The sequence below is a fragment of the Vicia villosa genome, unplaced genomic scaffold (genome assembly GCF_029867415.1).
Source record: "Vicia villosa cultivar HV-30 ecotype Madison, WI unplaced genomic scaffold, Vvil1.0 ctg.000133F_1_1, whole genome shotgun sequence".
In the NCBI taxonomy this organism is placed as follows: Eukaryota; Viridiplantae; Streptophyta; class Magnoliopsida; order Fabales; family Fabaceae; genus Vicia; species Vicia villosa.
Genome location: NW_026705027.1, coordinates 1,055,846 through 1,068,220, shown reverse-complemented (window position 1 = coordinate 1,068,220; position 12,375 = coordinate 1,055,846). Strand labels below are relative to the sequence as shown.

Below are 12,375 nucleotides of genomic sequence, written 5' to 3'. Positions count from 1 at the left end.
CGCAATAGTTGATAATCAGGGAAGGTGAAGCAATGATACAATGAATCATAGAATTGAATCAAAGTGGAGAGGATTCCTTCTTCCATCTTGGTTCTAATGAGATACAACAGTCTTCCATACTTGCTATAAAACTTGTCTTGGTCAACAATCAAGGATCCTAGCTTTCTTAGTTCTTCCACCTCTAAACTCTTGAAAGTACATTTCTTGGTTTTTCTTTTTTTAGGTTCCATCCCTATAATGTTTACAAAACAAAAGTTTCTTTTAATTCCTTGAAAGATATTACGTTTTTAGATGCATGGATGAATGAATGAAAACATAGCAAAAACATGGGCTTGAGGGTTCAAAGTCACGAGCATGAAGCCAAAGGTCTACCCATCCCAAAGGTGTGTTCTATGGTTGTTTTGTACCTGTAGATCCAGGTTCTATTGTTTCCCAGACTCAAGTAGCCCAACTTGGAGATTGTAAACTCTGTATCAACATACTCATTTGAATAAAATCCAAGAGAACCTCATCTGAGCGTAGCCTCGTGTAACAACTATTCTGAAAATGAATCAAACATAGTTTCCACACTACATCTTAATGGCCAAGATTGGTTAAGGGTTTCTAGATCCCCAGCTTCTACATCCTAGTTGAATGCAACGATGTATTCCCAACTACATAGTCAACAAAGTTACTTTCAAAGAGGCCTCCACTGAGCGATGGATCTCAAATTGATTTCTTTGGGACTACTCCCTCAAGATCAAAGTGACTATTCCAGTCTCCTATAATAAGTGTACACTCTAAATCCGGGTTAGGATTTGTCTCACCACAAGGGGCATGACTCCCTTTCCCAATACAACCCAATAAAATAACAAGTATACACATATGAAAATAAATGACACAAATAAGAGGTTAAGTATAAAAACAAAGAAAATAACAAAAGGTAATAAAAACAAAGATTGGATGAACCCTACCAAAGATACACCAATAGTTTGATCAGTATCTCCAGCAAAGTCGCCACTTTTCTGTAGCGGTGAAATTGGTGAGACTAGAGTCATGGAAAGACTTAGCTCATTTTAAACAGAGTCGCCACCATGCTTTATTGTTTCCAAAAAAGGAATGGGTGAAAGAGCGAATAAAACCCACAGAAGTTTTTAAAATCAAAACTAATAAACTTATCAGAGTTCTGGCTATGGAGGGTTTGTTATACAAGGGGAAGGTTTTAAGCACCCCTCATATCCATGGTACTCCATGGGAACCTCTTTGTTTTTGTGTTATTTTCTTTTGTTTATAAATAATCTTTTTGTGAAAATCATATGTGAAAAACTTGTTTGAAATAGAGGGTGGGGATGGGAAGAGAAGTTTTTGAAAGTGAGTTCGATAAGATATCGCATCTTAGGCCTACATACCCCTTAAGTGCAATAGGGAAGTCAGAGATTCTATAGTTCCTCTTTTAAAAAAGAAGGAAAAAAGGGGGGCCAAAGTGGCCAAAATCTTTTTTGGTGTGAGCTTTAAAATACTCACAAATTTTTAAAAGAGGGTTAAGCTTTAAAATACTTAACAAGTTTAAAAGAAGATTAGGCTTTAAAATACCTAATAAGTTTAAAAGGTTAAGCTTTAAAATACTTAACAATTTTGGATAAGGGATTAGGATTTAAAATACCTAATAAGTTAAAAAGGGTTAAGCTTTAAAATACTTAAAAAACTTTAAAACAAATCAAAGAAGGACCAAGCTTTAAAATACAAGGTCACTGGGTTAAGAGAAGTTTCACCGGAAATAATTCATCTCTTAACACCAAGGTTTCAAAACAAGATCAATGGATCAAGAATAGTTTCACCGTGAATAATTGTATTCTTAATACCAAGGTTTCAAAACAAAAGGGTTTGGTTAAGCTTTAACAATACTAAACCATAAACAAATGAAAAGCTTTAAAATAATTTGCACAAAAGTAAAAGAGGTTGGAAAAGAATTTAAGTACCTTGACAATTTAGTCAATATCATTCCCATCCTTTAGATAAAACATCAAGCTTAAATAATTAACAATAAATACCTCATGTATGTACAAGAATAAACAAGTGAGTATTAACAATCAAGAGATGAGTGCATCTAAACCCTTAGATTCAAATCATGTATGAATGATGAATGATTAATGTGATGATTAAATATTGGGTTAGATCAACATTAATAACAAGTACAAGTCATATGGACATAATATCAACAAGTATATATACAAGACAAGATTAAACATTTAAGTACAAAGACATGGATTAAAAATCAACAAGTATGTACAAAGATAAGCATGGATAGACAAAGATCAACATGTTGCAAATTTTGATTAGGGTTTTAAACCTAGGGTTTTTAAATTAGGGTTTTGAAAACATACACCTAAACCTAATTAATTTTAATTTTTAAATACCAATTTCTTTAAGGGAAATGGTCTAAGGGTACATGAGAAAGTCAATGACATTCTATCATAACCCTAAACAAGTATTGACAAAAATATACTAAGTTACCTTAGAGAAATATTCAAAAAGAAACCTATTTTTGTTGATTTTTCAATATTAAAAGACTTGTTTTTGATTAATTTTTAAATGATGATAAAATAATTATTTTTTGGGATTTTTAATCATGGTATTAAAATACACTAATTAAGTAAAACACACAAAAAAGAAGGGATTAAAAAGGTGAATTTTCCTATTTTTGGTGATTTTTTAAACTTAAAGAAATGAGTGATAAAAAGAAATGGTGTGGCCACAAGGGCTTGAACTCACGCCCTATAGATCACCACACAAAATAACCACCAACTGAGCGATGCGCACGTAGTGACAAAGGAATGATCCCAATTCAATATAACACAAAACAAGTTGTAAAACTTTGAAAAAAAGAAATAAAAAGGTCTGGGGCGAGGGGGATTCGAACCCCAGACCTTGGGCACACACTTCACAAACACACACAACCAACTGGGCTAGAACGATGTAGACATTTATGGAATGAAAGCAAAACATTATATTTTAAATATGCGCGCCAGAATTTAAATTTGAAAAGAAACCCAGGAACTTCATCTTCCTCGTTCAAACTCAACAATAGCAACAATGGTGATTTTCAAACCTTATCAAATCTTAACCAATTTTGACAAAATAAAAGCCTAACATGATTAGCATTGACATACGAATTCAACCATATAATTAACACACATTTAAACACCTTCAAACATGAGAATTTCTAGATTTTTCGTATGAACCCTAAAAATTCAAAATCAAATTAAATGATCAATTCTAACAATCAAGCCCTAAAAGTTTAGGGCTATTACTCCGTACATATTTCTAAACACAATGGTATCAAGAACTGATTAAAACAATGCTCAAACAGATATGCACAAATTCAAGGAATATACCTCTGAAAATGGACTCGGGGGGAGCAATTCAGTAGACCTGGGAATGCCTCAAGTGTTCAAAAAGCTTCTATGAACCTCAGGGAAGCTTCTGCAATGCTCAAAAGTTCTTGAAGATTCCTACAAAACAAAACTCCATTTCACCTAGAACTTGAAAAAGTTATGGTGAGTTAGCTATAAAAATGGTGTTCCAGATGCAAAACAGATATTTGGTTAGCTTCTATATGATGTTTAGAAGCTAACAAACATAAAAGGCCTCAAAACGCACGAGTGGATTTTGTTTTGGCAAGTTTGGTTCAAAGGTTCTTTTTAAAAGAAATTTGAATGGTGATTTCTGGATATAGGTGTTTGGTAAGTTTTTGGATGTTATGGATAGCTTCCAAATGATAAATAGAAGCTATTTGAAAGGTTGTTTTGGTTTGAAAGTGTTTAGTTTGGAAAATGACAAGTTATGAGCTTGAAAAGGTCTTTAATGGAGGTTGAAAAGTGATTTTTGGTTTGGAAGTGTTTGAAAGGCTAGGAGAGGTATGGACAGCTTCTAATTGATGTTTAGAAGTTGTTCAAACTCTTGTTTGACACCCAGAACTCTTAAAATAAGAATTCACTATAAAAGTGAAAAGAAGAGAAAATGGAGAATTTCAAGTGAATATGGACTTGGAGAATTCTGGTGTAAGGCATGCAATGAGCAATGCCCTCTATTTATAGATAATATTTAGGGTTTATGGGAGGGAAAAACTCAGAAGTTTGAAGCTCACATGTGATCTTGTACCATGTTGCTTCTTAGTGAAGAAATGAGAAAGTTATGGTTCCCATGGTGAGTACAAACTTTAAGCATGCTTGCAAGGACTTCGATATGATCTTAGAGGCTTTCTTGTTGGTTTCAATTTGCTTTTGGGACAGAAGAAACAAGTTGGGAGCTCAATGCAAGAGTTATTGGTGATTAAAGTCACTTTACTAGAATGGAAGTGTAACCTTTATGCTTGAAATGGAATGATTCAATGGTTAATGGCTTAAGCACTTGGATCATAGCCCTAAAGAGTGTGTAATCTTCTGATTATGGCCTCTTAAACAAGTTATATGGGCTGAAAGAAAGGAATATTTCAAATTTGAACAAGTTTGGTTCATAACTTCTTCACTTTCTTCATGTTTCTTCTTCATTTTCAAGTGTTCATGGTGGCATATTGACAAAATCATATCTCATGAATGGAGCCATGGATTTTCATGCTAATTAGCTCTTTGTAAAGCCCTTTCTACATACTTCAAATGAGTAGTTGAAATTTTCCTCAAACTCTTTTTGGATCATTGAGAAAAATGGCCATAAAGTGGAGGAAAAACTAGGTAAAACACTTAGAAAATTTTCTAAGTTTTTTGAACATAAACCTTGTTTGCTCAAAATCACTTATAAATAATCACTTTTTGAAAAAAGTTCCAATGTGATAAGTTGTTGTTTTGCCAAGATCTACAACTTTCATGTTGGGAGGTTTTTGAGTGTGTAAGCAAAATTTTGAGATCCATGAACTAGGTCAAAATGCACTTAAAAACCCTAGTTTGACTTTTTTGTTGACTTTTTGATTCTTGATGAATTCTTTGAATTTTCTTTGATCAAATTTCTTCAATATCCATATGATGATGATTTGGACCCTTAAAAGTCCATGGTTGACTAATTTCTTCAAAAGTCAAAGGTTGACTTGCACAGTTGACTTTTTCCAGATGAATGATTGTCTTGTGATTTTCAAATGAATCAAGCTCTCCTCTTCAAATGAATGATGTGGATGGACTATAATGTTGATTTGGATTCCCTTGAATCATATTTTGAGTCTTGGAACCATCTCCTAATTAAAAGTCAACCCTCTAGTGGAATTAGGTTAAAAACTCTAATTAGAGCTTCTGATGAACTTGAAGGTGATTGATCTTGCATTGACCTATCCTTGGGCCTTTATATTGATTAGAGAACCATTTGAATCATAGAAAAATGTTGAACTTCTTTGTGGGCCTCAAAAACCCTAATTTGTTCAGTCTTCTCTTGATCAGTCTCCTGTCTTAGGACACAAGCAACAAACAACAATTTTTTTGTATTTTTGGGTTAATAAATGATAGATGCATGATGATTATAATGACAATGATGATCCTACTGTTTAAGCTATGGTGGGATCTCAGTGGTAAAAAATTGGGGTGCAACAAAGCCAATCTCACAAAGAAAACGTAAAGTGAGGGATGAGAAGAATGCAACAAATGATGAAGAGGTTTAAAAGTTAACAAGTGTCGCTTTTATCATAGAAGTTATGTATGCATCTCCGCGGGTTGGGATAATGGATGAAGCCAAAGGGCTATGAGCTGAGGAGCTCCATGAAGTACTATGGTGGTATCACCCACCCTATACTTAACCACCAGAGAGATCCATTTACAATGGTTATAGTGTTAACATCGTACTACCTATTAAAATCGACACACCCATATGGAAGCGTTCTAGATTTAATGAATAATAAAATGAGGTAGAACTTAGGTGTGTATTCAACCTGATCGATGACACCTACGATGTCGTCCACATTAGGGAATTCTCTGTCAAATTGAGGGCGACCAAACGGTACAACTTAAAATTGGTTCCAAGAGAAATGCAAGAGGAGATGCTGTGCTCAAACAAGTGGTCACGCTGGCACAACTAGGAAAACTACAACCTAACTGGGAGGGTCCATACCACATATGTCATAAATTACTCCATGGAGCCTATAAACTTGAGGAACTGAATGGAAGACTCATTTCAAGAACTTGAAACTCAGTTCAACAGAGATACTATTATAGTTAACCATTTTTTCTTTCTATTTTAAATCACACAAAAGGCAATTAGCCAATCGACGTACAAACATTTTTTAAAAACTGTCTATTACCTTGTTCACATAAAGTAGGATCATCGCTAAGTAACATCAGTGTTGGACTTTCACTAGAAGATCCTTGTCATTCTCAGAGGATATATTAATATTTGACTTCCATTAGAAGATTGTTTCCATCGTCAGAGATATTATCAATGATGGAATTCATGTGGAAGATCCTTGTCGCCCATAGAGGCAATACATATGTTTGACATCTAGTGGAAGATTCTTGCCACCCTCAGAGACAATATCAATGTTGAACTTCCACTAGAAGATCCTTGTCACCATCAGAGGCAATATTAATGTCAAATTTCCACTTGAAGATCCTTTCTAGGTAATATTAATGTTGGACTTTCACTAGAATATCCTTGTCGCCTAAGGGACAACACAAACATTAGGTAAACACAAAATTCCTAGGCTTCGCCTTAATTAAAGTTAATCTTTTTTGCAGATCATAAAATGTACCACGAGTAGTTAAAATAGCTAAATCAACTTAAAGTCTCGCCTGAGGAACACAACTTAAAGTTTCATTGAGGGACTCAACCTAAAGTGTCACCCGAGAAACTCAACTTAAAGTCTCTCTAGGGTCTCAAGTAAAAGTATTTTCTGAGGGATTCAACTTAAAATATTTACTGAAGGACTCAACTTAAATTATTACTTAAATGGCTCAACTTAAAGTCTTTCTAGAAGGACTTAACTTAAAGTCTCGCTTGAGTGATTCTCAACTTAGAGTTTATTTCAAACTCTTGTGCTTGAGGGACTATGCTTGGTACATTTGTAAAGGATCCACCAAATGCAACACGAGATTGACCAATGACATGAAAATAACATTCATCGCCCAAAGTAGGGCTCATATTTGCCCATTTATCACAATGTGTGCTCATTTAACGCAATGGGCACCCGTTGTCTAGTACACACGCCCGTTAGATACATCACTCACACACTTAAGAAAATATGGGAAATGACATGTTCTTACCCTATGACGGTAGGGAGAGGGGCAACCAAAGAAGGAGGCCAAGTTCTCCAAGATATTAAGGGAAATAACGGCTCCAATTTCCACACTCCTAAATGAAAAATATTGTAACCATTCTCTTAGGTCCTAAGATTTGGGCCCAAGAAATTCCTATAAGTACATCAGCCATAAGGTTGATAAGGGAATATTTAATTCACTGAGAAATCCTCTAGATAGAGAGTTTCTAATCATCTCTAATGAACTTTCTCTTCACAAACAACAAGGCTAAAACTCTCAAATAGTTTTATGCAATTAGGGATTCTCACACATTATACTTTTAACAAGTTCAAAAAACTATCACTACTAGAAAATTTGCTTTTAGTGACTGAATTAGCCACCAAAATTTGATACTCATGAGCCAATTTTAAGAGGTTACTAAATCAGTCACTAAAATAAATCACCCAATGATTTAGAGACCAAAATTTTGTGACCGAAATTTTGGTCATCATAGTGACCGAATTAGCCACCAAAGTTTGATACTCGTGAGCTAGTTTTAAGAGATCACTAAATCGGTCAAAAAAATATTTCTAACCCCTTTTTATGATGTAATGTGACAATAATATGTCACAAAAAAGCTGAAGATTTTGAATTGAAATTATGTTTCTTTTATGATATCTAGTATTTTTTTTTACTAACTTAGGGAAGGTCAATGGCATCAGTGTTTTTTTCTTTTTTGTATTTTTATAATTGTATATATAAAAATTAACAATTTCATAAAATATCTTAAACTAAAAATATCTCACATATTTTAAAATGATAAATTTTAAATTTTAGAAATAAAATAGTAAAAAGTTAGTTTTAATCAAATAGCATAATCTATGCCCCAGTAAAAAAGCAATCTAAAATACATTTGAAACTAGAACTAATTAATATTGTTCAAATTACAACAATGTCATTTGTCTGTTTTAAAATATGCTTGTGTGCTTTAAAAGGCACCCTAATGTTGAGAGCAGATACAATCATTAACACAAGACACACCAAAACTGAGATTAGTGATAAGACTGACATAATAACATGAGCCATTATTCCCTTAACTTCATGAGCATATTGTGCTGAAGCTAGTGTCAATGCTGTTAGAGGAAAAGAATAAGCCCACCATGCCACACTGAATTTCTTCATGGACTTCTTGAATAACAAAGGCCTTGAAACCTGATTGATGTTGATAAATACAAAATGATTTTATTTTTTAAAAACATATGTAAATCAATAACACCTTTGAATATAATCAAACATATCAATATCTTTAAACATGTGTCCAGAATTGTTAGTTGCATTTAAGGGTGCCAAGAGGCATTTCCGTTCTGCTAAAACTACATAGCATAAACTTCGAAAAAGACAACTAGACGTGGTGGGATGGACATAAAAGAAGTTCTGAGTCCAAACTCTTAGGCCGTTTTCAAAAAAAGTAGACAGGTCAAAAAATGAGACAGTAGGCCCGACGTGAGTGATGTTCATGATACAAAAGACTAAACCTAACTAAATTAAACTATAGTAAGAATTTCCTCGAATTTAGTCGAACTATTTTCATTTACTAAGTGCCAAATCGAACTAAAATTGTTGATTTAGTATACCGTTTCAAATTTCCGAACTATACAAAATCGTTAGAAGACAACTTTTCCCAAATCAAACCATTAAACTAATTTTCATTTCTTTTTGAATTTTAAATTTAACTTGTTTTAACTACTTTTCATTTTTCAGTTTTGGTTTGGTTCAAGTTATGCTTCAGTTTGGTTTCAGATTTGATTTCAGTTCAGTTCTAGAACTGTGTATATTATGGTTTCGTTTACCAATCAAACATAACAGTTCGATTATTTAAACAGCCCAACCTGCAACCATAAAATTTAAAACTTACAAAATTCATCTTAATATGCACACTCGTGAAAAATGAAGCGGAACGATATAGATATACTGATTGTGAAGATATAAAATCTAAACTCATCTTAAAAAAATACGGACAAAATGGACATGTTGGACATACTCGGCAGGTCAAACTCGGTATTTTCAGCCTTGCATTCGGGAATCGGCAACCATACAAAAGTATTAGGTTGGCATTAACACATTAGGGGACCACAAAATAAAAAATAAGAACATATCATTTTCAGCGAAACAAAATCACATGAAAGTGTCCAATTAATTATCCAATTATATTGCAACAAAGGTTGTAGTCAATTTTTACACGAGGGACTAACTTTCTAGTTGATTTCAACTTAGATACTTCCAAATTATCAACAAAACAAATCAACCAAGCTTGTCACAAGAATGGAACGTAAAGAATTTGAAAACATCATAGTTCAATTTTTCATGTTTTGCTTTTTACAACTAATTTTTTCTAAGTCATAATTTGCTTCAAAACAAAGAAAGAAACAAATGAATGTTTGTTTCATCCTCCATAATGAATTTTAGAGATGCATAATTGATTTTAGGTGATTTTAAGGTGTTTGATTTTTAAAGGTAGAATTGATTTTGCTCTCAGAATATGAAGATTTGAAGTTAAGATTTGTAGTTTCTGCCTCCAAAATTAATTTCAAGTAATTTTTACACTGAAATTTATTGTTCAAGTTACTTTTACGTAATTGTATCTAAATTGAAATCAATTCTTATAAACTCAATTCGGTTAGAGTCTATTCTACCAAACTCAATTCTACTATAATCAATTATATCTACCACCAATTCAAAAATTCTGAAAACTTACCAGTGACAAGAAAAGGAAGAGGGAGAGAAAGAACAGCATCTTAGAAACAGTATCAAAGCTCCCAGAAACCGAGTGCCAAGCCAAACTAGCAATACTAGGAGCAGCAAAGAACAAGAAGAACACCGGCCGCAACATCGCCGGAATCTTGTTATTCCCCGGCAACCTCTGATACAACGTCACAAAAAGCACCAAATAATGCGCAATACCAAGAGAGAAAAAACATATACCACTCTCCTTCCATCCCATCACCGCAGAAGCATGTGCCGCAACAAGGTTACCAATAACAGACATCTGACTCGTCGGATTCGCAACCATCGACAAATACATCTTTCCCTTGGTAAACCACTGGCCATAAATCTTAACATCAAGGATCACTATAGGAGCAACAAAAAATAACCAGAGGATTTTGTAATGAAGTGCTGCAGGTGGAACAAAAGGTGAGGATTCTAGCAAAAGTAGCCATGAAATCCATGGAGCAAACATGTAGTTTACGCCTATTTGGTTGGAGAATTCATCTTTCACTTTGTCAAAGTGGAAGAAACATTTGAGAAGATAGAGAAAGGAGAGGGTCAATAGTGTGAATAAGGAAAGTGACCATAAAAGAGTGAGAGCTGTGGAGGGTATTGTTGTGAATATATGTCTAAGAAAATGTGCATCTTTGATTGGTTCTATTAGGATTTTCCATAGTAAAGATTGGATTGAGAGGGAGAGACTGATTCTGAAATAGCCTGCATGGATTTGTGTTAGGATTGTTGATAATGAAGATTGGTTTTTGAGGCTGGGTTCATTTTTTGTGATTGGAAGATGATGATGATTTATTTGTAGTTCTGTTTGGGAGTATTGTGGTTGTTTTTCAGTGTCATTCATTTTAAGAATAGTGTAATGTGAAATGCAAGTAGAGTTCAAGAGATGTTTGTGGGGAGAGAGTGTGGTGTATTTATAGAATAGTTTGGTTAGAATGAAACTTTTTTAAAATATCTACATCCGTTTTAAATTCTAAGTTTTATATTTTTTACACAATGTATTAAAATCTGAATTGTCCGGCCGGTTTAACCGGTTCAATCTTGAACCGTTATTTAATCCAGTTCGGTTTGGACCAATAAACAGTTAGATCTATAAATTTGAGATAAAATTGCTTCAACTGCAAAAAACCAAAATAACCGTAAAATCGGGACCGGTTTTGATGAATCAGACGGTTCAAAAAATCAAAGATAATTTTTTATGTTTTACTTTATTTTATTTATTTTTTTTAAATCTAAAAAATTAATTATAGGAAACATTTAAAATTGTATAGATGAAAAATAAAGAAAAAAATTGTAAAGACACGGGACAATGGTTTGTGGACATGGAATAACGATGTTGGTCTTTAAAGAGATGTGAAAAATTATACTGATGAAGAAGTTATGGCTTTGAGTTAAGCAATTAAGACAAATATTGATCCTTAACTAATTTTATGATTTGTTATTGTGTCTTAGATTGCATTTTTCTTATTTTGTAAGCGTGTTTATCAGTATCGTATTTATTTGAGAATTTTATTTTACAAATTATGATATAAATTAATTTTATTAGGATATTTAATAATATATTTACTTTTTTAATTTAAATTTAATATATGGTTCAACCACGGTTGAACCGATTTAACCATGACCCATGTGTTTTAACTGTTCTTTCTCCGGTTTAATTTTTAAAACATTGCTTTCACATTGGTTGAAATAATTTTTTAAGTTCTTAAGTTTTCTTCTGTTCTAGATATCTATATAGTTTTGTATAGAATAGAAAAATTATATATATTTTATAGTATTATTTTTTATTACGTAAACAGAAAAATTAAAAGAATAGTATTCTCTTCAATTTTTAATATAATCTATTTTGACCATTTTTTCGACTATTGAAAAAATATTATTGTATAAAAATGAAAAATTAGAAAAAATATTACAGAACTACCTTTAAATAATCTTTAAAATAAGATCAATAAAAAAATACACAATAACCAAGTTTTATCGACTTCATAAATATAAATTAAATTTTGACATAATATTTTATTTAGAATTTTATTTCAATCCTAATTAGTAATTTTAAGATTTTTTAAATAATTTCCAATATAGTCTTTTTAAAGTATAATAAAAATATTTAAAAATAAAATAAAAAAAATAACATTTGTCATCTACTAGTATTTTAAAATTTCTTATAATTTAATTCAAATACCATTTTTCAAAGCGACTTATATTTTAAAAATAATAATAATAAATAATAGAATGTATATTTAAATTAAAATAATCAGTGTTGCAATAAAATTATAAAATAATTTATGATTTAATTTTTTTTTACAAAATGACACATAATTTGTCAGAAGGATTAAATAATTTTGTATTTTAAAAATATCAAAATGTTATCTATACATATATATTTTCTATTTTTCATTTATATAATACT

At 32.1% G+C, this 12,375-nt stretch overlaps 1 protein-coding gene across 1 annotated transcript; it reads right to left on the bottom strand.

Annotated features, from left to right (window-relative positions):
• Positions 1 to 8,057: 8,057 nt before the first annotated feature.
• Positions 8,058 to 10,877, bottom strand: LOC131624513 (S-type anion channel SLAH4-like). Its single transcript, XM_058895470.1, has 2 exons — positions 9,943 to 10,877; positions 8,058 to 8,399 (listed from the first exon to the last, which is right to left on the bottom strand). Exons 1-2 carry the CDS (start codon positions 10,807 to 10,809, stop codon positions 8,127 to 8,129), a joined length of 1,140 nt encoding a protein of 379 aa, XP_058751453.1. The 5' UTR covers positions 10,810 to 10,877; the 3' UTR covers positions 8,058 to 8,126.
• Between the last annotated feature and the right edge of the window lie 1,498 nt (positions 10,878 to 12,375).